At 44.6% G+C, this 27,847-nt stretch overlaps 1 protein-coding gene across 2 annotated transcripts in view; it reads right to left on the bottom strand.

Annotated features, from left to right (window-relative positions):
* Positions 1-15,450, bottom strand: part of SGPP1 (sphingosine-1-phosphate phosphatase 1) — a 45,786-nt gene extending 30,336 nt beyond the window's left edge. For both annotated transcript variants that reach the window (XM_073349884.1, XM_073349885.1), the window contains exon 1: positions 14,426-15,450. In XM_073349884.1, coding sequence (XP_073205985.1) covers positions 14,426-15,139 — 714 coding nt within the window. In that variant the 5' untranslated portion in view covers positions 15,140-15,450. The remainder of the gene's footprint in view (positions 1-14,425) is intronic.
* Between the last annotated feature and the right edge of the window lie 12,397 nt (positions 15,451-27,847).

Here is a 27,847-nt window from a genome sequence, read left to right as displayed (position 1 = left end):
AGACACATTCACCATCTGAATGACCTGAGAATCCTGCTGGGGAAATAGACCTTCGCTGAAGGTCAGATAAGAAGCAGCTCTGTAGCGATCTCCTGTGAGCATGAGCCACTAAGAATATCTACAATGAAGACCACTGATCCCAGGGGAAACAGAAGCATATGAAGGTCTCCCTTGAGAGACTGACTTCTGTTACAATTTCTCAGCTTCTCTTCTCTTTCCTGAAAATAGAAACTTTATAAAGGACCATGTCTATGTCGACTCCACGATGAGGAATCCATTGAGTCAATGTTAACTGATTTCACAAAACTGTGGCTCTGCAGCATCCTTATCGCGTGGAGCCATCTTTGACAGTGGCTCTGGATGAGGTCACACAGGAAAGGGTAAGTAGTTTCAGACCCTCTCCAGTCCAAGAGCTATTATTAACACTATCAGCACTTTTGTAAATACTTGCCATATTGTTACTAAGCCAAAGGGCAAGGACCTGTATTGATAGTGTTGTGCTCTGAGAGCAAAGCTTAGGAAGCATCAGTTAGACTGTTAGATTGAGCAGTAACTATTATACAGCAATAGTGTGTGTATATCCTGTGACCAACTTGGTCCATAGGGGTGCCATTTCATGACATTTCAATGAGTGGTTTTAATTTGGCAGTGCCCATCTCACCTCTGGGACCCATATTTTACAGATGGGGAACTGAGGCATAGAGAGGCTAAGGGACTAGCCCCAGGTCACACAGAAAGTCCATGGCAGAGCAGGGATTGGAACCTAGGTCTGCCATACCCCAGGCGAGTGCCCAAACCGGGTGGCCATCCTTCCTCGTATGGAGATAGGCATCCTTCAAATCCATTGATATCATGCAGTTCCTTTTGTTGTTGGCAGCCACTGTGGATTTTAAGGTCTCTATACTGAATTTTGATTTCTTCATGGAACTGTTGAGATACCTGAGGTCAAGAACTTCTCTTTATGGCCTTCTGATTTGCGGGGGAAGGGGCAAGAGGGGAGAAGAGACCAGGAACAATATGGAGTAAAGGCCTTGTTTCCTCTCTGGAGAGGGGACAGGTTCTATTGCTCCCATTCATAAGAAATCTAGTATGACTATCTGCATGAACTGATTCTTCCTCCTTAGGGAGAAGCCCTTAGACTATACCATTCTCTTTTTAAATAGGTTGAGAGAGACCATACTTACAATATTGTGCACCCATATTATCACTGCTTGTGAAAGCATGAATGGGCAGTTACAGTATCAGATTAACAGATATCACGTATGTTTGTTTACTCTTGGGGCCTGCTGCTCCCAATAGCTTTCATGCCAGAAGGAAGGGGCTAAGAGTACTGTGATGGGGTTGGATAGTGAGGAAGACAGTCTTGCAGGTATTAAAAAAAAAAAGTCTCAGTTAGAAAAGATGAGTTCCTGACCACGAGAGAAACAGGCACATTTATTTTTATAAGAGATACCAGGATAATTTTGACTATTACACACTGAGGAAACTTCTGAGCTTACAGAATGGAAGCCAGGGGCAGGGTAAAAAAATACAGTGGACCAACATGCCCTTTTTGCCTGCTGGTTCTTCTACATCTGAGCTGCTGTCCCCATCATGACTGCACAGCCATCTGCTTGGATTAGAAGGTGGAGGCAAGGCACAGCAACCTGCAACAAAGGCTGATAGCAACACCCAGGATATTAGGGCAACAACTCACAGTGGCAGTCGCGGATGATTGTCCGATACTTTCCTCATCTTTTAGGTGTGACAGGAAATCCCTATCCCACTATTATACCCTCCCAGGGTGCATAAAGAGGGATATATAGCTATAGCTTGTCTACGGCATCTGCAGACCTTATAATAGTGATTTAGAATACTCAGTATACTCTTCTCTGAGAGTCCAGCTTGTGGGGGGGGCGCTATTTTATTTAACTTTGATTCTCCAATTCTGATTTGGTGTTGTGACCTTCCTTCCATAAGTGGGGAGAATTTCCTTTTGTAGGGTTTCAACTATGCACACCTAGAGGAAACAGTTCATGGCTATGGTCTGCTGCTTTCTGCACTGATTGTTATGCTGCACTTCAGAAAGGTGAGCACGGGAGGCATCTGCCTTGCTGCATTCCACAGATTTATGTAGCTTGAGGGAAACATTTCACTTTGTATCTCTTGAGGACTTATCTACAAGTCTTATCTACTCTTTCCTATGTGGATGATGCTACAGTGCACTAAGCAACTCTTAATGTGCTGTAGCACCATCCACATGGAATGTTAATGCACGGTAAGCTACTGTAGTGTAGAGTCACACACTGGTTTGTCATAAAGCAAAGCCCCTTGTAGACAAGCCCTTAGAGTGCTTCCTAGAGAAATTACCTGAATCAGATTCTTCATAAAACAGAGAGATTGGGAAGCCCTTTTTCTTCCCTTAGAGCTTCACAGTGGGATGACTAGAGGGGTCTGAACATCTGAGACCCCTTTTTTTCTAATAAAAAGAAAAGGAGTACTTGTGGCACCTTAGAGACTAACCAATTTATTTGAGCATGAGCTTTCGTGAGCTACAGCTCACTTCATCGGATGCATACCGTAGAAACTGCAGAAGACCTTCTCTAAGGTGCCACAAGTACTCCTTTTCTTTTTGCGAATACAGACTAACACGGCTGTTACTCTGAAACCTTTTTTTCTAATGTCTCCATTGATGCTCTTCCTCAGACAGCAAGAGAAATTTCAGATTGAGGGTCTCCTGGAAGGCCGTGGAACCTTGTGGCTACTCTCTTGCGCAGATTTCTTGCCCTAGAAAGAGGGAGTTCAAACTGAAAGGTTGTGCTGCACCGGGAGCAGAAGGTGGCTTTCCAGGATCCCACATCCTGTTTTGGAGAGAGATTCCTAGACACAGTCTGAGTGTAGCGAGGCAGTGTCGTGCCCCACCACCCCGCAGAGAAAAGAACCTCCCCAGACACCAAAGTGGATGGAACCAGTGGATCCTGCGCCCGCCCCCCAGAGGTCAAGGCGCAGGACAGGAAGTAGAAAAGCCCAACCCCAGAGCTCACTTGGGCTGCAGCCGCTGGAGAGGCCAGATGCCTGTGGCCTGGCTCCGGCTTGGGAGACCCCGGCAATCCACAGCCGACCTGGGGACTGGCCGGACCAGCCAATGCCTAATGCCGACCGGTGCATGGAGGAGCTGCTAAGCCTACCTGTCACCAACTACCCAGAGGAGCTGCCAAGCCTACCAGGTGCCAGTTACCCGGAGGAATCCGTGATGCTGGAACCCTCCGAGGACACTACCCTGACCCAGATACCCTACAAGGGGGAGTACGGAAGTTGCCCGGGGGCAGCTGACCATAGTCTGGCTGCAGCACAGCCAGAATCAATGTCAGTGTGTTGCGGCCAGGATCCCTACTGTGGGATCTTCTGCCGCTGCTAGGGCCCGGGGCTGGGATGCAATGGAGTGGGTGGGCCTGCGTCCCCCCTGCCACCCACCTTGTGGGTGGCAGTCTCCCCCTGGTCGCTCAAAGCCAGGAGCCTGGGGTTTGCTGTTGAACTATTTGCTCAGTCCCTGCCTGAGAGCCTGAGCTTCTGACTGTTTGTTTGCTGCCCTGCCCTGACCCAGGGCCTGGGCTTATCTACAACTATTTTGCACAGTCCCTGCCTGAAGGTCCCAACCCAGCAGAGAGTATGTAGCAAGGCGGTGTGATGCCCCACCACCCCATAGAGGGCTGAGTCCCCTTACACTGAGTCAACTCCATGGGCAGCAGGTTGCAACCCCAGTGACTCAAACATAATCCTTAACCAACATACTGCACCTGGTAGATAGAACTGGTAGGACACTGCTGGCAGGTAGTAACCCAAAGCCACTGCAGGGCTGGACAGAGGAGTATGCTGCAGAACACTAGGAGCAGATGGGCCAGAAGGTCCCTTATGAGACTCTCCTTTTTCTGTCTGCTCTCTGGGTCTCTATCAGTAAATCCCTGCTGTCGCAGCAGCTGTCAGAAAGAGGCGGGGCAGGGCTCCAGGCCAACATTCACGACTGTAAGCGTGGGCTTCAGCAACTGGGCGGAAGGCTCCCCAGGCCTTCTGCTATTGTGTCAACTTACACACCCCTCATGTGGTAAGGAGCTGCCACTCATGACAGTCCTGGGGCCTCTGTGTGGGTAATTTTATGGTGAGGTGCTGCCAATGTTTCCTGGAAGCTGTCCTGCTCAGGGAGGAAGGCTGCAGGAAATGCTGTCTCAGCCTGAGCTCGAGAAGGACCTGGGTCACCACAGACATCCGTGCAGCCACTCAATCAACAGAGGGATCCGCCAATGTGATATGGCCATGCAAAAAGCTAATGCGGTCTTGGGATGCATCAGGAGAGGTATTTCCAGTAGAGATAAGGAGGTGTTAGTACCATTATACAAGGCACTGGTGAGACCTCATCTAGAATACTATGTGCAGTTCTGGTCTCCCATGTTTAAGAAGAATGAATTCAAACTGGAACAGGTACAGAGAAGGGCTACTAGGATGATCCGAGGAATGGAAAACCTGTCTTATGAAAGGTTTCAGAGTAACAGCCGTGTTAGTCTGTATTCGCAAAAAGAAAAGGAGTACTTGTGGCACCTTAGAGACTAACCAATTTATTTGAGCATAAGCTTTCGTGAGCTACAGCTCACTTCATCAGATGCATACTGTGGAAAGTTTAGAAGATCTTATTATATACACACAAAGCATGAAAAAAATACCTCCTCCCACCCCACTCTCCTGCTGGTAATAGCTTATCTAAAGTGATCATTCTCCTTACAATGTGTATGATAATCAAGGTGGGCCATTTCCAGCACAAATCCAGGGTTTAACAAGAACGTCTGGGGGGGTGGGGGTAGGAAAAAACAAGGGGAAATAGGCTTGGCCCAACTTGATTATCATACACATTGTAAGGAGAGTGATCACTTTAGATAAGCTATTACCAGCAGGAGAGTGGGGTGGGAGGAGGTATTTTTTTCATGCTTTGTGTGTATATAATAAGATCTTCTAAACTTTCCACAGTATGCATCCGACGAAGTGAGCTGTAGCTCACGAAAGCTTATGCTCAAATAAATTGGTTAGTCTCTAAGGTGCCACAAGTACTCTTTTTGTCTTATGAAAGGAGACTCAAGGAGCTTGGCTTGTTTAGCCTAACTAAAAGAAGGCTGAGGGGAGATATGATTGCTCTATAAATATATCAGAGGGATAAATACCAGGGAGGGAGAGGAATTATTTAAGCTCAGTACCAGTGTGGACACAAGAACAAATGGATATAAAATGGCCATCAGGAAGTTTAGACTTGAAATTAGACCGAGGTTTCTAACCATCAGAGAAGTGAAGTTCTGGAACAGCCTTCCAAGGGAAGCACTGGAGGCAAAAGACCCATCTAGCTTAAAGATTAAACTTGATAAGTTTATGGAGGAGATAGTATGATGGGACAACATGATTCTGGCAATTAATTGATCTTTAACTATTCATGGTAAATAGGCCCAATGGCCTGTGATGGAATGTTAGATGGGGTGGGATCTGAGTTACTACAGAGAATTCTTTCCTGGGTATCTGACTGGTGAATCTTGCCCACATGCTCAGGGTTCAGCTGATCGCCATATTTGGGGTTGGGAAGGAATTTTCCCCCAGGGCAGATTGGAAGAGGCCCTGGGGGCTTTTTGCCTTCCTCTGCAGCGTGGGGCACAGGTCACTTGCTGGAGGATTCTCTGCACCTTGAAGTCTTTAAACCATGATTTGAGGACTTCAATAGCTCAGACATAGGTGAGAGGTTTATTGCAGGAGTGGGTGGGTGAGATTCAGTGGACTGCATTGTGCAAGAGATCAGACTAGATGATCATAATGGTCCCTTCTGACCTTAATATCTATGGAAAAAAAAGACAACGTCCAGCTTTCTCTCGCTTCTTACCCATGATGCATTCCACACAGATGAGCAAGGAGGGGAGGGACAGAAAGGGGGATAGCCTCTGCTGACAATAGCAGAGCCTCAAGAATTTCAGCTGTCTCCTCCCTCACCTCCACTTCTTTATATATGTTCTGTAGCAGGTCTGCCTGCCTGCACACCTCCACTTCTTTATATATGTTCTGTAGCAGGTCTGCCTGCCTGCAGTTTAAGGGTATGTCTACACTGCAATTAAAACCCTGGGGCTGGCCTGTGCCAGCTGACTCTGTCTTGGGGCTGTTTAATTGTGGTGCAGATGTTCAGGCTCAGAACCCAAGCTCTGGCACCCTCTGCCCCTTGCAGGGTCTAGAGCCTAGACTGTAAACCTGAGCCCAAACATCTACACCTCTGTTAAATAGCCCCTTAGTCCAAGCCCCATGACTCCAAGTCAGCTGGCACAGGCCAACTACAAGTTTTTAACTGCAGTGTAGACATAACCTAAAGAGGATGATGAAATCTGGTGGTTTCTCTGTGGTGGACAGACATCTCCCTTACTGCCAGGTTTGTTCCGCCTCCAAGGCTGCACATAACTGAGTCATGGATCTGTGAACCACATAACTAATAACTCATTTATAAAAAAAAATTTACTCTATGCTTTCCAGAGTGAGACATTATCTGAATCAAGGTATTTACAAGATATGGGTAAATATGGGAACTTGCTGGGTGCCAAGTGCCTTTGGATGCTCAGCATCTCTGGGCATCAGTCTCAAGATAAGACTCCAGAAAATAATTCAGGCAAGGAAAGCTTATGAGAAGATTATTAGTGATGACAGGGAAGGAAGAACTGTTACATTATCTTTACAAGATTACGAGGTGCAAACCTTATGAAGGGCATCTATAATTGTTAATACAAAACATTTCTCAAGACCTTAAAGAAATCATACGTTTTGTCAAAATCTCTTAATCAAGTAATATGGCAAAATACTGCACCCTTCACTACAGTTTTTAGTAGACAAGCCCTGAAAATATTAACTACATATTTGTGCCAACCCTACAAAGTCATGAGAATATGACAAGATGTGTGCGCAAATTTTTTTATTTAATTTATTTAGTTTTTTAAAAAACTAAGGACTGATCAAATGTGATCTGACTGACAATTTGAAATTAAAACAATGTTTGCTTTGTTATACATAATGAGGCTATGGATAATTTACCAAGTAAAGAAGTTGCAATTGGTGTCAATTTATAGATACAAACCTCTATGATTTGTAGTTTTACTGGCTGTTCTACCATTAGTCTACTAATACACACATTTGAATATACATTATTGAATGTATTTCATAAAATGTTCAAGAAATAGAATGTAAGGAGCTTATTTGCATGTACAGTATATGGTCAATCTTCAATGAGATTTGAGTATTTTTATCTGTGAATTTATAAATTAAACATGATCCTGAGAACCTGACAACTGCATCAGTTATTTCATCTGACATTACAGGATAAATATGATCCTGCTGGGTAGAAATGTTCCTATTACTGAGAACTCCCTCAAATTGTGTGCCAAAGCACTAATAGCAAAGTGAAGAGAATGTAGTATATAACTTATGTAGTGGTGATAGGATTTTAGTCAATTAAAAATACACAGTTATTCAATGTATTTACCTTTAACTCTTAACTAAGTTGTTCTCCTGCACTGAAATTTCAAGAGGAACAAATCTAGGGTGCTTTTAAGGATTTAGTAAAAGAATAAGCAAACAAATGTGAAGTAAATATATCACTCATTTTATTTGTAGTTCCCTTAAGCTAATCAAATATAACACAATACAATGTTCAAAACAAGGTTACAATTGAAAACTCAATCAACATTTTAATGGTTCAATTTATCTGGCTCACCAACTACTATGATTAGTAATTAAATCATTTATCAAAATTCACAAGAATTACACTTCAATAATTTACAGGAAAGTTAAGGAAGAATGATTAGATTAAAAGGAAGGCAATCAGACTAAGGAATCTGCTAAAGACAGAAGCCGACTCTTGCCTTTGTTTTAAGGCAATTTTAAGGCAACTCTCTAAAGTTCTTGAAAATTTTATCAGATGTCAGTTAACTGTTTACATCATACAGTGCTTTTACATTACCTCTTACCCCCATGGCACTTTATAATATTTAAAATATTGAAGATTGGTTAAAGAGTAGAGAGTGCCTATATTTTTTTTACTGTGGTAAAAATCATATATTTAGAAAAAGGTGTGTGAATGTACATCTTGATAGGAACAAGGGAATACACCTTTAAAAAAAATCCATGACACCCTTATTTCCAGTTAATTAGTTTTCTTTACAATTTTCATCATCTATTGTATTAATATCCACAATAGTGGATCTAAATTTCCATGGATAGATTGCATCTGCTTTGTGTCTCAAAGGCACCAAGTAAAATTATAAAGTTTGTGGGTTTTTCCACCTTAGTAAACAATTTAATAAAATGAAGGAATTTTGTCAACATAATCCGGTATAGCTGAAATAGAGAGCTCATTAGTCAAGTTTCTATATAGTCTCAAAATAAGTATCAATTAAAGTCATATTACAAGGAGGACAGAACAGTTAACTATAATGAAGTATTATCAAAACAGTTTTTTTTTCTTGCTGCTAAAAGATCAATACTGTTCTTTTGGAAACAAGAATACTTCAAGGTCTCTCCGGTTGTGCAAAAGAATTCAAGAAATATGGTAAAATGTGGGGTATTTGCAGACCATAGATTAGGGCTCCATATGTCACACTCTAGGTAGAGATCTTTGAGTCCTGTCAATAATAAACCAAAATAGAATACTACACTTTTCAGCTTTAACACACAAAAGATGGGGACTACTACTACTGCGGTCCCCTGTTGCTCAAAGCTCTCCCAAGTGGTAATTTAAATTAATCCACTATTTCCAGAGTAGTGACGGGAACCAGTGTTTTATTTATGTCCCACCCGTACTTTATGGGTAACTATTGGTATGTCTACACTACAAAATTAGGTTGGTTTTATAGAAGTCTATTAGACAGTCGATTGCATATGTCCACATTAAGCACATTAATTCGGTGGACTGCATCCTCACTAACATGGCTAGCATCGACTTATGGAGCGGTGCACTGTGGGTAGCTATCCCACAGTTCCTACCACCCATTGGAATTCTGGGTTAAGCTCCCAATGCCTGATAGGGCAAAAATATTGTTGCGGGTGCTTTGGGGTACACGTCGTCAGTCGCCCCTCCCTCCGTGAAAGCAACGGCAGACAATTGTTTCACGCCTTTTTTCCTGGGTTACCTGTGCAGACACCATACCATGGCAAGCATGGAGCCCGCTCAGCTCACTGTCACTGCTGCTGTTGTGAGCAAGACTACTGTAGGGGGCTGCTGTGACTCAAGTAGCCAATGCAATCATTGAGGTTCTGTTATCAAGGGTAGTGACTCTGAAATGCGTGGGCCTTTTTAGATTTTAGGTGCATCATATTCCTGTCCTTTGTCGCTGGTGAAGAAGTCTTGCAGCCATACATTCCAGTCCGGTTGGCACTGTAACACCCCAGAGCACTTCTGTGGTTGACACATGTAACAGCTCCAGGGCTCTTGCTCTTTTGCCTTGGCCGAGGTACCTTGCCCTACCAGGGCCTCCAAGCATTTGACACAGAAGCACCTGCAGCAGCTGGCATTGCTACACAGCAGCAGCTCCTGGGTGCCTTCGCAGCAGATGGTGCAGTAGGACGGCTAGCCGTCCTCATCCATGATGTACAGCTCCACCGCTTCCACTGCAACTCTGCTCTCCTGCAACTCTGCAGCAGACGGTGCAGTAGGACTGGTAGCTGTCCTCATCAGACATGTAGCTTGGCCAGGGGTTCGGGGAACGTCTTCCCTGCCCGTCTCCTAGCAACCTCCAGGGCATGGTGTACGGCTCCACCACTTCCGCTGCAACTCTGCTCTCCTGCAAGCTGGAGGCTTCTACCGCAGGCTGCTCTCCCAGCCGGCAGCACCGTGCAGTTGCACCTACCCCAGCCTACCCTTTGCTCCCATGGCTCATGAAGCCTGGACAGTAGTAAGGAGCTGTTCAACTACAGACTGAGCAAGTGCAGAATGGTGGTAGAATGTGCCTTTGGACGTTTAAAAGCTCGCTGGCGCTGTTGGTCAGACCTCAGCGCAACCAACATTCCCTTTGTTGCTTGCTATGTGCTCCATAATATCTGTGAGAGTAAGCGGGAGACATTTATGGCGGGGTGGGAGGTTGAGGAAAATTGCCTGGTGTCTGATTTTCAGCAGCCAGACACCAGGGCAATTAGAAGAGCACAGCAAGGTGCGCTGCACATCAGAGAGGCTATGAAAACCAGTTTCATGCATTCTTGAGCGTCTGGGTGAGGAGGCTATGGAACATGGGGAGGCGGTTATACAGTGGATGCAGCGGGGGTCTGTGCTCTTGTTGGCTTTCCTGCTCCCCCAACAGACTCTTTATCATGTCCCTTTGCTCCCCCATTAGCCTCAGCATCATGTCCTGCCTCCACTCTTCACGCTCACTTAATTCTTTCCTGGCCTCTACTACTGAATACCTCCATGCATTAAACTGTGCCCTATCAGTGTGGGAGGACTGCATGTAAAACTGAAAACATGTTATTGCAAGTGCATTTTTTTTGTCTTCTAATCTGCGATAACATCAGGGACGGAGATGATAGGGTGAGCGTAGAAACATTCTACACTCTACGAGTCGGCGGGGACTGCATGGTCACCTGTGCTGCTGAGTTCACCACACTGACCAAACAGGAAATGAAATTCAAAAGTTCTCAGGGCTTTTCCTGTGTATCTGGCTAGTACATCAGAGTTCAAAGTGCTGTCCAGAGCGGTCACAATGGAGCACTCTGGGATAGCTCCCAGAGGCCAATACCGTTCATTTGCGTCCGCACTACCCCAAATTTGACCCAGCAAGGTCCATTTTAGTGCTACTCCCCTCATCGGGGAGGAGTACAGAAGTAAATTTTAAGAGCCCTTTAGGTTGACGGAACGGAGTTTGTTGTGTGGACGCAGTCTTTAAATTGACCCAATGCGGCTAAATCCGACCTAACACCGTAGTGTAGAACAGGGCTATGTGAAACAGCAGAAGTATTAGAGTTGCCTTCCTGAATCCAAGGACAGACAATAGTGTATCAGTTTATATTTGATTCACATTTAGAATGTTTCTTATGGCTCTTATGATAACAGGAATTTTCTTTTCAAATTAAAGCTTCAACTCTGTATGAATAAAAGGGCCTAAGCCATTAACTTCTAAAGGATTTACCAAGCTCTACTTATTTGTTAAAGAGAAAAGTAATTAACAAAATTCCATTAAGAACAGCATTCTATGAATGCAAAAGAACTGCACCTGGTGGAAGGTAGCAGCAAGAAGAGTAGTTTTTATGTAATTGGCATAAAAAATACCTATACAAAAAAGTAGTACTTCAAAAATATTTTTAAAACTATTAACTTTCTTCTACTGAAGAATAAAAGGCATCTCTGCAGAGTTGTTCCCTACAATATACACTAATTTTGCCCAATCCAGCACAACTGAAGTCAAAAGGAGTTTTGCCATTGTCCTTGATGGAAGCAGGATGTGACCCCTTAGTGAGAATACTCTGCAAGGTTTTTTAAAACAGTAGGGTTTTTCAAAGACAAGATGGGTGAGGTAATATCTTTTATTGGACCAACTTATATTACCTCACTCACCATGTGCCTTTGAAGTCCTGGGACCAACCAGCTACATCATCACTGAAAACAATGAGAGTTTTCAGGAGAGATTTAGTTTAATGGTTTCATGTCACTAATCTAATTTTAAATATTCCTTTGGAAATATTAGTTTGGGAAGTCAGTGCTAAAAATCCATTTTATTTAAAAAGTTTAGTCATAATACGTAATGCAACAAAATCCATCAACAGAGCACTTCACTACTATACAAGAGACATGAGTTCAAACTTTTAGCAGAGTCTGGAATTATTATGAATGCAGTACTCCCAATTGTACAGCAGAGAGAGTACCTCTAAACTGCTTCATAGCAAATCCTTATAGCCAGCACTCATGAGCAGCACAAAAAGGCTTCAAAAGAAAAAAACATTGCCATCCTCCTTGGTTAGATGTCAAGCTACAATAAAAGGCCTAGTATAAGACAATAAGCACAACGAGTCAAAGCTGAGATTCTCAATATCTAGGCCCAATCACAGAGATCCACTCCACATAAATCAAACTCCTCTCCCCAACAAGAATAAAAATATATTTAAAAGCGTCAATGAAACTACTTAAATGTTACTGCCCTAACTTTTATGGGAAGTCCAGCACATTTATTCACAGCATCAATTTTCTATAAAGTTTCTGAAGCATCCTTGTCTGATTGGTCATACTTCTTCAGATGACAGATACTATCCTGAACAAATTTTAGTTTCAGTGTGCTCTACTATTCAAGCAAATAATTTCATATGAAATTAAGTTTTTCATGGAATCAAGAGATTGCAGAGCAATCCATTTAAAAGATGCTGATTTATTGAAAAGGTCAAGCTTGGTTCTACACTGAATAGTGACAACAAATCAAACCAAAGCATGGGTCCCATGTTTGTCATCACTTGAGTTTCCATAACAAGTGTAGTTAGTTTACCAGTAAAAATACTATTTCTCAGATTGCCAAGGCTGTAAAGTCACTCTGACAATCAAGCTTGACTCTGCTTCCCACACATTACTACCAGCATTGCCTTCATAGGGTTTTCATGGATATAACTGACTAGCATTAGTAACATATGCAGTGTCATTGTAGTCTTGTCTGTCCCACCTTGCATTTAGCTGTGATGCTCAGAGTACCTTTCCCTGACCTGAAAAAGAATTGTGTGGCTCAAAAGCTTGTCTCTCTCACCAACAGAAGTTGGTCCAATAAAATATTACCTCACCCACATTGTGTCTCTGGCATTAGTAAGTTATTCTGTTAAGGATATATAGAAAGTACTACAACTCACATTCTCAGACTGTCAGCTCTCCACTGCTAATGGGGTTAAAGGCAATAAAACATTTTTCTGTCACTAAAGGTAAGCAACTGTGACTGAATACACATGTTGCTGAATAAGGTCCATTTTTAAGAGTACCTCTTTATAGTGAAACTATAAACAATCAGTGACTAATAACTGAATAATTATATATATATATATTTAATTAAGTAAACCTTAACACCTTGATCTATCAGATGCCTGTGCACATCAAGTGGGTGGGGACTTGGTGTATAGTAGAAGGCACTTGGCCTTTGGCTAAAAAAAGTGTAGGTATCCAAAATAACTATACTTTTGGGAGTGGATCGATTTTTACCAAGGTTTAGTTACTGCACTTTGAATCTCAACCTTTGTTTAAACTCCATACTTGCCCAGTTATGAACCTTCAACCAGCAATCTCCTTTCAGAAAACCCATTTCACAGACTGAGATAAAAAAAACACAAGCATCATGCTATGACAGTAAATAGCCAGTGATCATTAACAGCACTGACTGAAAAGATAAGGGTTCTTTAGTCACTAAGCAGAAAGTATCTCATAGCAATTTGCTGCACTTCTTAAAAGTTATACAGCTATATGAAAAGCAGTACAGACAGCAGTTTGAAAATGCTAAACATGTTGCAAGTAGAAATCAACCCCTTTAACAGAAACTGGACATAGGAGATCTGTATCCTCCAAATACGTAGCTGTTACTTAATATGCAGTGCATTGAAACTTATGTCTATAACACTTGCTATCAAAGAATGATCAAAAAAGCCACCAAAAACTCTTGTGCTCACCTGCCCCTGCAAGTGGTGCGAGAGAACTCGAGGATCATGTATTTGTAGAGAATTTTCTAGCAATATGTTAAACAGCAAAAATTTCAGCAATACTACTGCAACTGAAAACATGACATGATCTAATTATCCCTAGAGTACAACAATTTATCATTTAAACTTGACCTTGCTGATTTAAGATGCAATATACCTGAGATTAAGATTTAGATGAGAGAAGGGCAAACCTGAAAAGATTCAGAAGTCAGTTCCTGATAAAAATTAGTACTTCTATAGTTGCGCAGCACTTTGGAGGATTATTTACATCTTCAACACCCAGATAAGAGATTATTAAACTAAAGGAGATGCCAAGGACAAGTGGTAAATCAGAAGCAAAAGTAAGATTATCACTGAACTCTAAAGTTCCTGTTGCTCGGTCAATGAAACCAATCAGCCTGCCAAAAGATCAGCTTCTAGTACAAAGTTTGCCCAAACCACTTGAGGCTACAAAAAGTCTCTGAAGAAGGGGGGCAGACAGAGATTTAGAGCACACTGTGCACATTGTTACTATTCAAATAAAAACTGGAAATACTAGAAGTCTCCCTCCTGATACCTAAACACTTACCTGAATGACACCCCCCCCCCAAAGGTTCAGTTCACATTCATTTTCAAGAACAGATTACTTTGGGGGAGGGGGGGAGGAAGGAACAGGTTTCGTATTTTATCCAAACCAGTTCACCCCTCCCATTAAGGCAGTGGAGTGCATCTTGCAATGAAAAAGAGGGGCGCGGGTTACCTGCCACCTGCCGTAGCTGAGCAGGACCAGCGCCAGAGGGATGGCAGTGCCCGACATGGCGTGGGTGGAGGGCATGCTGTACTCGGAGTTGTAGAAGACCTCCAGCTTCACCACGGGAGGGGAGGCAGGCCGCGGCCAGCGGATCACATCCTTGGTGCACTGGCCCAGGTACATAACCCAGACCCAGACGATGATGAGCCTCCTGCCCACCCAGGCGTCCAGGTTCCAGATGCAGAAGGGGAAGAAGAGGATGTAGAAGAGCTCGTTGCCCAGCTCCGTGCCCAGGTTGAACAGATAATAGAGGAAGGGGTTGCGGATGGCAATCTCCTGGCAGGCGGCTTCCCCGGTCAGGGAGTTGCGGCGCGGCTGCCTCCTCCCCCAGATCTGCTGGGGCTCCTTCCCGTCCTCCTGCTGCGGGGCTCCCTCCCCGCCGGCTCCCCCGGGGATCGCCCCGTTCCCCAGCCCCTTCGGGCGCCGCTTCTCCCCGCCAGCGGCGGCTCTGAGCCGGGGCCACCCATCGCCTCCTCCGCCGCCGTTCACGGCGGGGCAGCTGCCGTTGGCTAACGGCCCCGGCTCCCCGCGCGCCTCAGCGAGGGGAAGGGAGGCGGCCCAGCCCGGAGGCCCCTCCACCCCGCAGAGCCGCTGGAAGTCGGCCACTTTCTGCGGGTCCTGCAAGTAGGCAGCGAGCCGGGCCAGGCGCTGGAGCAGAGCCATGCTGGGAGCCGGGCGCTGCGGGGAGTCTCTCGCGGGAGAGGCGAGGCGAGGCGGGGTCTCTCTGAGGGGACCGGGGGGGGGTGACTCCCCAAAGCGGCGGAGGGGACTATGCCGGCGGGGGCGGCCTGAGTGGGGAGCGGGTTTAGCCTCTACCCGACCCTAGGAACCCGCCCGGCCGTTGCTCCTTCTCGCTACGCAGCAGCCGCTCCGGCCCGTCGGCTACGCTCCCCGCTGCCGCCTGCGACCGTCCTGACTCAGCCGAGCCCGGCTTGCCCCGGTCGCGCGCTCCCTCTCCCGCGCGCTCCCGCCACGGGGCCTGCGCAAACTTCGGCTTGACAGGCAAGAGCACCCACGGCGCAAGCCGGCTCTGTCGTCCGCGTGGAAGGCCCTCCTGATTGGCTGCGTCCCGTCCGGCTCCGCCTTCTAGGAGAAAGTGCGACCAATCACAACTTCCTTCTGAGCGCCGGAGCGGCCAATGAACTCTGCCTGCTTCATCCTTGCGCGAGTGTCACGTGGAGATGCCCACAGAAGCTCACGGGTGGAGGGTGCGTACTGGGCAGAGGAACTTGAGCCCCTCGGTAGGCAGGAGATGGCCCCCGCCCCCCCCCCGATCTCCATCACCCAGCAGGGGTAGGGAGAAAAGCGCTGCCCCTCCACACCGCCTCCATCACCCAGTATGGAGGGATGAGGAAGAGCTGCCCTCCCCCCTCGCGCACACACACACAGACACACAACCCCCCACCTCCATCACCCAGTAAGCAGTAGGGGGAAGGATGTCTGGTTCAAAGAATACCTAATGAAATAAAGGTTTCAGAGGAGCAGCCGTGTTAGTCTGTATTCACAAAAAGAACAGGAGGACTTGTGGCACCTTAGAGACTAACCAATTTATTTGAGCATAAATTTTCGTGAGCTACAGCTCACTTCATCGGCAAGCTTCTAAAAAAGACCAGTAGGAATGATTGCAGGTGGTTTTAGATCAAACAAAGAGAATCTTAAAATGAGCTGACACCGCTGAGTCCTGGGCCTATGGTAATAGAGATAATAATAACAATGCTAATGTTGTGCCAATGTTCAAAAAGGGCAAGTGTGATGAAGTGTAAACCTGAGGCTGTCTCCCACGTGTCCCCTGGTGACCTCAGGACAGCCCTGCAAATGCCCCCTTCCTTGCATCAGTTTCCCTCTTGGTTCGTCAGATAAACTCAGTACAGCATTTGAAGTACATAAATAGCCCTTTTGTGGGGTTAATTTCTTATCAAAAGTCCCACTACTATAATTTTCCCAGCGCAGTGCAAACAGTATATTAGTCTCAACAGTCCAACACCAAATATGGCCCTGGGGTGTCTCACGATGCATATCCCAGCTCTCAAGTGTGGCGCTGGGGTCTTTCACTCTACCTCATCCCAGCCCTTCTACCTGGGGTGTTTCTCTGCCCTATTTCCTTCCCAGATGTGGTTCCAGTTCTTGTGGAGACACCACTAGGCTCACCCCTTCATTATTCCCCAGCCTTCAGTCCTCTCTGGCCCTCCAGCTTTGACTCCAGCTCAAAAAGCCAGCAGGTATCTACCTCTGCTATTCCCAGCTTTCAGCCCTCCCTCTGGCCTGGAGAAATTTGTAGGTGACCTGACTGCTTTCCTGCCGTCAGCTTTCGCCTGCCTTCTCTTGCTCCATTGCTCTCTAGGGAATTCTAACTGCTCCCCACTTCTAGGGTGACAGGACAGCAAGTGTGAAAAATTGGGACGGGGGTGGAGGGTAATAGGAGCCTATGTAAGAAAAAGACGCAAGAATCGGGACTGTCCCTATAAAATCGGGACATTTTATATTTTACATCGCCCTACCTACTTCAGAGGTATTACCTCCCTGCAGCTCTCAGCCTAGCTCTGCTTCAGAGCTCCAGTTCTGGACTCCTCCTTCTCAGCTGTCTGAATTCTCATTTAGAACACCCAGGGGCAGCTCTGTCCTTCTCAGTACACCACATTAGGACAAACCTGGACAGGAACAGGAGAACTGGGCTCAGTCTCATTTAAGGGGCCAGCTACCCTATTTCTATATCTATTGGACAATTACCCTGACATCAATCCTGGACAAAATAAGAGAAGAGCTGATATAGGATTCAGTTAAATTATTGCTACTTTATTTAAATAGGTTAAAAAGGTTGCAACCTTTTCTTTCAGAAGTAGATCTTGCCACTGTTGTTCATCTTTTGTAGTGTTAAGATTAGACTATTGCAACGTGCTCTACATGGGTCTATGCCTAAAACCATTTGGAGACTGAAACTTGTGCAGAATACAGCATCTGATTTATTTCGCAGGGTATCTTGCAAGGACCATATAACTCCAGGTGCTCTGGGATCTGCCCTGTCTGTACATTGCTCTCCAGTACTGAACCTTGTACATCACTTTCTTAGTAAGCAATCTGAAGTATTAAAATTAACAATATCTCTCTACAAGAAAGTCATCACTCATGAATTCCAGTGATTACTTCTGCAATAGGAACTTACAGGAATCCAGCTGTCTTCAGCAAAATACATAATGAACCAATGTAGCACTTTATTTAGATAAGGTCCAACGATTATTTTACTGTACAGGAAGCAAAGAGAATAGGCAGTTTTGAAAGAATGAGAAGAGAATGCGAATGAGAAAAAAGAATAGGCTGTTTTAGAATAATAGAATATCAGGGTTGGAAGGGACCTCAGGAGGTCATCTAGTCCAACCCCCTGCTCAAAGCAGGACCAATCCCCAACTAAATTGTCCCAGCCAGGGCTTTGTCAAGCCTGACCTTAAAAACCTCAAAGGAAGGAGATTCCACCACCTCCCCAGGTAACCCATTCTAGTGCTTCACCATTTTGTCCATTTGTCTCCTGATCACTATGCTGTGAACTTTACACACTGCAATAAAGAGGGATGACGCTAACTGCTACAATCCCCAGACACTTAATATGGTCTGAATAATGCAATTATTCTTGAAACAAGTTTCTATGGAAACTTTTTTTGTGAAAAATGCAGATTAATATCTTGTTAATTTGTGCTGAACTTGCCAAATTGTTTCAGATGGAAAAAAAAAAAGCAAAACAAAAAGGAAATTCTGACAAAATAGAAATGTTTTGTTTTGACATTTTCAAAATGACTTTTTATTTCAAAATTTCCTTCCATTTTATTTGTAAAAAAAATTTAAAGTTCAAAGTAGAAACAAAATGTTTTATTTTGGGTCAAATGAAACATTTATTTCAGCCCCAAACAAATTTTTCTTCTACTTTTCAGTTCACCAAAAAATTTTCATTTCAGGTCGACCTGAAACAATTTTTTTCAATTTTTTACTGCTGCCAACAAACCAAAAAATCAGTTATTTGCACAACTCTATTTACAGTTTCACATTTTTCTTGTGTACATTGTTTGCTTTTATTAAATTTTTCCTAAATGACTGGTTTGCTATAGAATTGTGAAACTTTTCAATCAGGGCATCACTGGTTGCACACTATTAAAATGCTGTAGTATGATAAGTATGATCAGGAAAGTTCACTGGCTATGTCAAAAATCTGACTTTGCTGGCTAAACCAGATAGGCCAAAAACTGATGTTCCAAATAACATGAATTTGATGAGCTCCAAGAAGCAGCAAAACCAAAAGCACAAAACTTGTTAAAACAGTGAATACTTTACTTCAGAATCGGAAGATCATTGTCAAGGCCTCTTCTTATTTTTCAGAAGTTTTCACTTGCACCTGGTCTTGGGAATGCAAAGAACTTTAATGACCAGCCTGTTATACACAGATGTGAGGCACAAATTATTATTTTCAGTATAACAAACACAAAAAGAAAAAAAGAAAGAAATGAAGACAAATAATGAATGGGCCTATATTGGAGGAGTCCTCTCTGTCAAATCACTACAGTAATCTTGCTTCCTCATCCCCGTCCAGGTGACTATATTTCCTCCATAGGGCATGCATTAAATGACTTAAATCCTGATGCCAAGGAGCTACTTGACCTCTAGCTCACACCTAACGCTTAGTGAGCTTCTCAAACTAGATATTCCCCGACCTATCTTGTCTGCAGGGCCTGATCAGGTAGGTGTGCTCTGAGCATGCTTACTGGATTAGGCCCCACAGATAAGATAGATAGGGCGGGGTTGTCCCCATGTATCCTACAGCCCAGTGGTTAGAGCATTCACTCAACCCATTGGATTGGGATAGTGGGGACCAGCAATTAAATCTCTAAACCCTAACTTTACTGTGAATTGCTTAAACTCATGCCTACTACACTGTGGCACATTGACAGACATTACTCTGTCAGGTATACCATGTCTAGCAAAGCTAGATTTGACATAAAGCTATCTAATAAAGCTATCTCAGGGAAGTGAGAATAGTAGCCTAGGACAAGTACATAGTTTTTTCCAGTCAGTGCAAACAATCTATGCCTACGTTGCTCCGGGAAGCCAATTTTTTGTGTGCCACCAACATGGGCTCTTTTGCTTGACTTGGCTTGTATTTTTGGCCTATGCAGCAAGCAATGACAGCTTCTTCAATGTGACACTTTTGTCTTCAAATTAACAGTGTCGTGCCCATCTCTTAGATTTTTCAGTCCCTAAATGACCTTCATGTATCCTTTTAAATATATTTTTCTGTTAACAACTTAGGCATCACCATCCCGGTATCTTTAAACAAAACCCTATCTAGGACTCAGAGCTCCACTCTAAATTTGTATTAGGGTCTGGGAACATGCTGTCCTGGCCTCCTTGTGCTAATAGCCTTAATCACTTACTGCAAGTTCTCACCCTGAGCTGTTGCTCTGGCAATCACAGCTTACATTTTGTCTGAGACTGCACAGGATTTTTTAGATCAAATTGGCATGTGCAATGTATAGCTCTGGATTTTGCTCCACTTCATATTTGTCAAATGCTCTAGAAAGTGTGTCTGTGTGGATTATGTGAGAAATTTCCTTATTATTTGTATAAAAAATATACATAACTCAGTTTCCCCACTCACTTTGGTATTGTTACCTGCTGGGATTGAAGAGGTTAATTTATTTCCTGAGAGAGAGGACTGGGTAGGAGTCATATAGGCAGCAAGCATATCACTTGGCATGAATAGACTATCAAGAACTGTCAACATATGTGTGTAGATACTTGGAGATACAATGGAAGATAAATGACTGGATATTAAGTTTTAAAGATGTATGCAATGTTGTTGTAGTCATGTGGGTCCAAGGATATTAGAGAGACAAAATAGGTGAGGTAATACCTTGGACCAAGTTCTGTTGATGAGAGAGACAAGTTTTCGAGCTTATACTGACCTGTTCTTCAGGTCTGGGAAACTTACTCAGAGTGTCACAGCTAATGGTCCCTTGAAATATGTGTTAACTATTATATGTGTTTAACATATTATATATATATATGTTAAATATGTGTTAACTATATGTGTTACTTATGCTAGGGGTTCTCACAACAAATTTTTGGGTGGCCTCAGAGTGAGGCCACCAACTCTTGCTGGTGGCCACTCTGACAATTCTCCCTAAAATACTTATTTAACTTTAAGGGAAAAAATATGCACATATACATGTCCAAATCATTGTAATCTATTTATGTAGGTTGCTTTTTTTTGCAAACTCAATAATTAAAAATAATGTACAGTTGTCTCTATTCTTTACTGGTCCTGAACAGAATAGAAACACCAATAAGGTGCTTTACATATTTTGCTTTTTTGATTGCTTAGCTAGTAAATCTGCTACTGTGAAAAGTGACATTTGTATATTTGTTCATATCATTTTTCACAGGAGACTTGCTAGCTAGCTGGGAGGCTGTGAATTATATTAACAATATCACTTTTCACAGCAGACTTACTCAGCCCTGGCAAGTGGATGGGGGCCCGGGGAGATGGGAGGCAGCGGGGTCAGAGATGATGAGGGGATGAGCCCAGGGCAGGAGCCTGGAGTCCTGCTGCATGGCTGGGGACTGGAAGAGGCAGCGGGGGTCAGGGGTGACATGCGGGGGGGGGGGGGGAGGGGTGAGCCCAGAGCTGGACCTGAAGCCCTGCAGCTGGGGGATGGGGCCTGCCACCAAGTGGCCAGAGCCTGCCACTCACCACCCCAGAGGTGAAGCCTGAAGCCCCAGCCCCGTCACCCACAGGAAGGTGGGGAACTCCTGCTGGCCACCGGCTCCTACAGTGTTTGTGGCTCCTGAAGGGGACATGGCCAGCCCCTGCTGGTGGCCCCAGGGGAGGGGCTGCTCCTTTGCCCTGCCCCCCCATCACTGCCCAGGAGGCTGTGGCCACAAGAAAAGCCCCCAGTTGCCGCATTTGAGAAATGCTGTTCCATCTTGCATTTAGCTGTGATACTCTGAGTAAGTTTCCCAGACCTGAAGAAGAGGTCAATGTAAGCTCGAAAGCTTGTCTGTCTCATCAACAGAAGTTGGTCCAATAAAAGATATTACCTCACCCACCTTGTCTCATTAACTTTAAAGACTGCCAGCGAAGGGAGATAAAATATGTGAAAATGGCAACGTGAAACAAAGAGCAGCTGGGGCTCAGTGGGCTGCGGCCCAGTGCAGGGATAGATGGAAGCCTGGACTCTTAGGATGACAGAGACAGATAATGCTGCCAGCATGGACCTGTATATAAACTTTGCTTTTCCATTCTAACCTAGGGATCCTTATGTACTGTATTCCAGTTGACTAATAAATGCTGGGTTGTTTTGAAAAGGCTGTCCTGGGTCACTGCAAACATCTGCTGGTCATGTGGCTCCCAAGAAGGTAAGTCTCCGACACAGGTCTGAACTCATTTGGACCACTGGAGGCACCACTGTGAGAACAGAGATGCTGATGCCAAAGACCCAGTCTCAGAGTTATGAAGCTGTGGGATTCTCCCTGGCAAAAAGTAGAGGCATAGGGCCTGTGTTCCCTGTAAGCTGCGCGTTTGGGTGGCTGCCCAGGAGAGATTCAAGTGCCACGCAGTTGATTAGCAGAGCCACACACATCCAGCCAGCAGCCTGTGTTCAGGTGCCCCTCCCCAACCCCGCTGCTTTGCAGCCACATTGCTTCTGTAGCTGCTCCCAGGACCCTCCTGCTGGCTGTGCAGAGCAGGGGGTGGGGGGAAGGAGGGTGCTGATGTCGTGGTGTCCCCCTCCCTGTCCCCCATCCCAGCTTCTGTACCCCATCTCCACAGAGCAGGGTAAAGGGGACAGGGCTCAGGACTCGCAGCAGTGCTGAGGTCTGAACAAGCCTTCAGGTGAGTGAATGCCTTAAAGAGACCACACATGGTCTCTCAGAGACTTCCCCAGCAGTTAGCACGCACAATCTCTGTCTCTGTCTGTCTGTCTCTCTCTCTCTCTCTCTCTCTCACACACACACACTCTGTCTCTCCCCCTCCCCTTTGCCCATGTACCCCATCTCCGCAGAGCAGGGGAGGGGGAACATGGAGGAGAGCTTACAGTGAGTGCCTTAAAGAGACAGTGGATGGGCGTCTCTCAGAAACTTCCCCAGAGAGCCAGCGCACACACAGTCTCTGTGTGTGACACACACACTGTGTCACACACACTACAGTCTCTGTGTCACACACACACACAGTGTCTGTGTCACATACCTCCCAACACTGTTGTTGTTGTTACTTCTTGGTACTTCCTGCAATGCACATATATTCTCTGTAATTTTATTCTTTCAAAGTGTGTTATTTTAGTTTTTTGACTGGTCTATGTATTTCATAATTTTTATTTCTCTCTTACACTTACATTTAATTCTTTGAGTAGTGAGTTCTAAAATGCCTAACCTGTCCTGGCTGGAGTAATTATCCCTACTGGTAACTTTTTAAAAAAAAAAAATTATATCTAAGGTTTTTGTTTCTACCCGTGGCGCACATCCGCACATACCTTGGTGCACATAACAAAATTTATTCCACACATGGGTGGAAAAAATTAGAGGGAACATTGCATAGGGCCTGTCTCTAAAGGGGTATTGCTCTCAGAGGGACTGCATAATGGTCAGGGGCATAGCACACTCTGTGGATGCATGACAGTTTGCAACCACCAAATCTCACCCAGGTTGTATTTGATTTGCGAATCATATGTTAATTACTAAAAAACTAATCTCTGTAATTTTGAGCAAGGGTTGCCAGCCACTCATGAACCAACAATAGAGAGGCTCCAGCCAATTTCCTCCAGCTCCCGAGCCTTGCACCCCTGGAATTATACCATCTTGCCCTGGTCAGAAGCCTGACCAGCGTAAGCCTGATCCAGTCCGTCTCTCCCTCAATGTGGAAAGGACACACACTAGCCTTTGTAACCTGAACTGAGATTTCCCAAGCACTTCAACCAAAACACACTGTTTTAGGTAAAATATAAGACAGATTTATTAACTACAGAATGATAGATTTTAAGTGATTATAAGTAGTGAGTGTAGAGATCAAAGTTAGTTACCTAAGAAATAAATGTAAATTCGCAGCCTGAGTTCTATAAATTAAACAGGATTTGAATGAAGCAGTGTCACACCCAGATAGATGGTACAAACAGCTCACAGATCTTCAGTACGCAGGCTGGAACTCTTCTCCAGCCCAGGGCCACCCTCCTCAGTTCAAAGTCTTTGTCCTCTAGATGTGCTTCCAGGTGTTGGGTTGTGGGGGGGAGTGAGGCCAAGTGATGATGTCACTTCCCCTCTTTTATAGTTTCTTCCAGCTTGCTGGAAAGCTCTTTGCTAGTGACATGGGGTCTACCCCTATTGGTCAAGCAGCCTCCATGTATACATGCTCTCCCTGAGAAGTCTCCATTGTATACAGTTCCTGGGATAGTGGATTCTCTTTAATGGGCCGTCAGCACATCTAGCTTCTCCATTGTTGTACCTGAAAGGCTGGTTGTGAGAGCTCCCAACCTCACAACATATTTCAGTAACACACACATAGCAAAACTTTATAACTTCACATACAATGATAGCACATACAATCCAACAGGATATTAATGTTCAACAGACCAAGACTTTCAAAGTGATACCTCACAAGGCATACTTTGTACAAAACATATCATAATTATATGACAGTGGTGAATATGGGGATTCCAGGGTGCTGCTTTGAGGTACAGAGTGCCACAGGGGCATAGGTGCTGACTTTTATTTTTCCCAGTGGGTGCTCCACTCCCACTCCACCCCCGCCCTTGAGGCCCCACCCTCACTCCACCTCTTCCTGTCCCTGCTTCGCCCCCTTCCTCGAGGCCCCGTGCCAGCTGCTGAACAGCTGAATGGCGTCCTGGCTGAACAGCTGTGGCTTGTGACTTGTTGACCACCCCCACTATTTTTTCTATGGGTGTTTGAGCCCTGGAGCACTCACAGAGCTGGTGCTTATGCTTGATTTTCTCCTCACTTGTAGCAGTATAAATCAGGAGCAAACCCAATGAAATCAGTGGAGTTACACTGGTATAAAATTAATGAATCATGGGTGGTTCACCAGCCTGGGAAGCAGTCTAATGAGTGGCTCTGTGGTTCACCAGCAGATATAAACCCAATCTGACAAGCCGAGAAGGCACTTCATACTGGCAGTGTCAGCAGGAATCAGAAGCACACTTCTTGAATTGAAGAGGGTACTAAGAAGGGGTGAGTCTAGCTGGCATAGCTGTGTTGGCAAGCGTGCTGTAGCGTAAACAAGACCTGCATTAACCATGTTTTGGGGCAGTGAATTTCCCTTGTTTCTTGAGGAAGAGGTGTTAGTGAGGGGGCATGATTGGAGGGAAATGATCCCTGTGGGAGGGAAATGATCTGCCACTTTAGCTACCAGCTCTGTCCTTCACCTGGCCCCACCATGCCCCCGGTAGGGCTGGAAGGGCCATGGGAAGAACGCAGGATGGAAACTGATGGGCTGTGAGGAGCACGTTGACCAGCTGGAAGTAGCAAGAGGAATAGCAGGAAGTCCCAGACTTTGTTTCTACTTCAGGGATACCAATCTCCTAGACAATCACATTATGCATGTGGATTTTAGAGTACTTTGAAAATTAAAAAAAAGGAGTACTTGTGGCACCTTAGAAACTAACCAATTTATTTGAGCATGAGCTTTCGTGAGCTACAGCTCACTTCATCGGATGCATACTGTGGAAACTGCAGAAGACATTATATATACACAGAGACCATGAAACAATACCTCCTTCCACCCCACTATATAATGTCTTCTGCAGTTTCCACAGTATGCATCCGATGAAGTGAGCTGTAGCTCACGAAAGCTCATGCTCAAATAAATTGGTTAGTCTCTAAGGTGCCACAAGTACTCCTTTTCTTTTTGCAAATACAGACTAACACGGCTGTTACTCTGAAACTTGAAAATTAAAAGAAGCTCATAATGCAGGGGGAGGACATATATTGGGAACCTCTTGATCAAATGACCTAAATTTGCACCATAAATTCTACCCATCCCTGAATAGCTTTTTTATTATTTCTTCCTCAAAAGGGAAGTGGGTGGTGGAAATTATCAATGATTGATCCTGAGAGAGCAATATTAGGAGCAGAGCCATAGTTTGAGCCCCAAGTATATGTAAAAAAAAAAAGTTATAAAAAGTGTAAAATTTGGATGTTACATGATTATTTTAGTGAGACTGTATTTCACTAAAACGACCTCAAAAATCTTGACTACTAAACCAGCCCTGTGGCTGTTTTCAAGACAAGATTTTTTTGATGGCCTCTTTTCTCTATCAGCTTTCTCTTACCCTAACCTATTCTGTTGTGCCTGATGCTGAGCTACCATGTCCTGATACTTTTCAAATGTTTGCATCTAGATTAGCATTTACAGCCACTTAACAAGCAATCAGCAAGCAATTACAACAAGAGGACAAATGCTAGTCCAGACAAAGCCTATGATAACAGGAGAACTTGTGAAATGACATCACAAGAGTATTGCCGTGGGGTGCTAAGCACCCACTAATTATTTTCCCTGAGTGCTTTAGCCCTGGAGCAGCCACGGAGTCAGCGCTTATGCACAGGGGTGCATACCTGTGTGCCTTCAGGGCTGCAGAGTTCAAACTGCTGACTAGAACGGTCATGGTGGGCATTGTGGGACACCTCCTGGACATAACCAAGTGAGTTGTCTACACTGACTCTACGTTGCTCTAACTGCGTCACTAAAAGCTCTATGGCACCCATCGAGGTGGTTTTATTATGTCGGCATAGCAGGGTAGTTACATCGGCGGGAGGAGCACTGCAGTGTGTACATCTCCACTGTTTTGTCAACTAAAGCTGACTTTTGTTGACAAAACTGTTTAGTGTAAACAAGGCCTTAGTGTAGAAATTTTTTTGGCATCAGCCATATCCCCCCAAATTTCCCCCCATGTAGGTAGTGGAAAATGTTCCCTTTTTTACATATTTATTTAATTCTTTTGACTCTATATGCAAGTGAAGGGTTCGATTTTTTTTCTTTCTATAACGACCGAGTGTCCCGACTCTATAGGTTCTTCTGCTCTCCCTATGGTTCACAGAGCAACAAGCCTTCCAGCTCCACTTTTAGTCTCTTCCTTTGGGCAAGCAGAACTTTCATAGAGGCATGAATTATGTGATGATTGGCCTCTTTCATCTCTATTCTTTTAGTGGGATAAGCTCGCCACTGGCAGCCCTGGGTTTTACCTGTTTACCATTCACTACCTGGTGGCTTTTCTTTTAGTTTCTGACAACACACTGTCTTTTGCACTAGAGTCCAAATTAAAATTAATAAATGTCCCGTTTGTTTTCGGGTTGACAGTCCATTCATCTTCTGCTTCTAACAGCATCCATTGCTCCTATGAAAAATTCATATGAGCTAGTGGTGTTGTCCTACTTTTTGTCCACACTGTGCATATTCTGCTGGTGCTTGCAATCTCTTGTAAAGTCAGGTAATCCATTACATTTCTTCCCATAAGCCAGGCACTATCCTGATTTGTGCTGATTGTCACAGCATATGCAGCTCCGTGAGCTGTTCTTAATTAAATATGGTTTTTAGCTCCTTGATTAAATCTGGCTTTCAGCTCCCTGTTCCTTTCTGCTTCAGGTCTTTTTTCTTGTTGTATTTCGGATTCTCTATCATGTTTACAGCACCAGAGCACTGTACACCCTCCATGAGCTTCATTCTGGACTGGGTGAGTTCTCTTTTTTGGCAAATTCTAATTGCTTTGTCAAGGGTTAATTCTGGGTCCTCTGTAGTCTCTGGCTGAGTTTTTTTGTTCTAGATTCCAGCACACAGGGGCTCAGTTAGTTCTCCCAAAGTGGTAAGATTGGCTCTTCAATATTAAATCAGTCACAAATTCTTTTATTGTTTTACTTTCCTTTTGTACTCCTGTCAGAGACCCTATGAGCACCCCTCCTGGCCTTCCGCTAGAACTGCTGTTAGGGGAATACAAGCCTCTGTGCTCTGGCTCCACAGGGTGTTTCAAGCTCCTGGAGCCTGAACAAAGTCCAGCCACTGTTCCAGTCTCAGAGTTCCTAGCATACTTTCAGGGCGCAGACCTATCTGACGTCACCCTGTGAGTGCTGGAACCCGCTGTCCAGCTGCCTAGCACCTCTGGGCACAGCGGGGACCTGTCACGAGCCTAAAACACACCCATCCCCCAGAACTCCACTCCAAAGGTGTGAAGCTTCTGGTTTACAGTTTAACTCCTTCAGGGACACACGGTAGTTATAAAGCAGACAACATACACACACACACACTTTCTAATATCTTTATGCTCTTTTATCCTTAATCATTTAAAGCACAGAAGAGTAGTGATCATACAAAACAATAAACATCTGAAACTG

This window comes from Lepidochelys kempii, chromosome 6 (genome assembly GCF_965140285.1).
Source record: "Lepidochelys kempii isolate rLepKem1 chromosome 6, rLepKem1.hap1, whole genome shotgun sequence".
NCBI lineage: Eukaryota > Metazoa > Chordata > Testudines > Cheloniidae > Lepidochelys > Lepidochelys kempii.
Note: the sequence above shows the minus strand (reverse complement) of the source record. Positions and strands in the feature narration are given on the sequence as shown.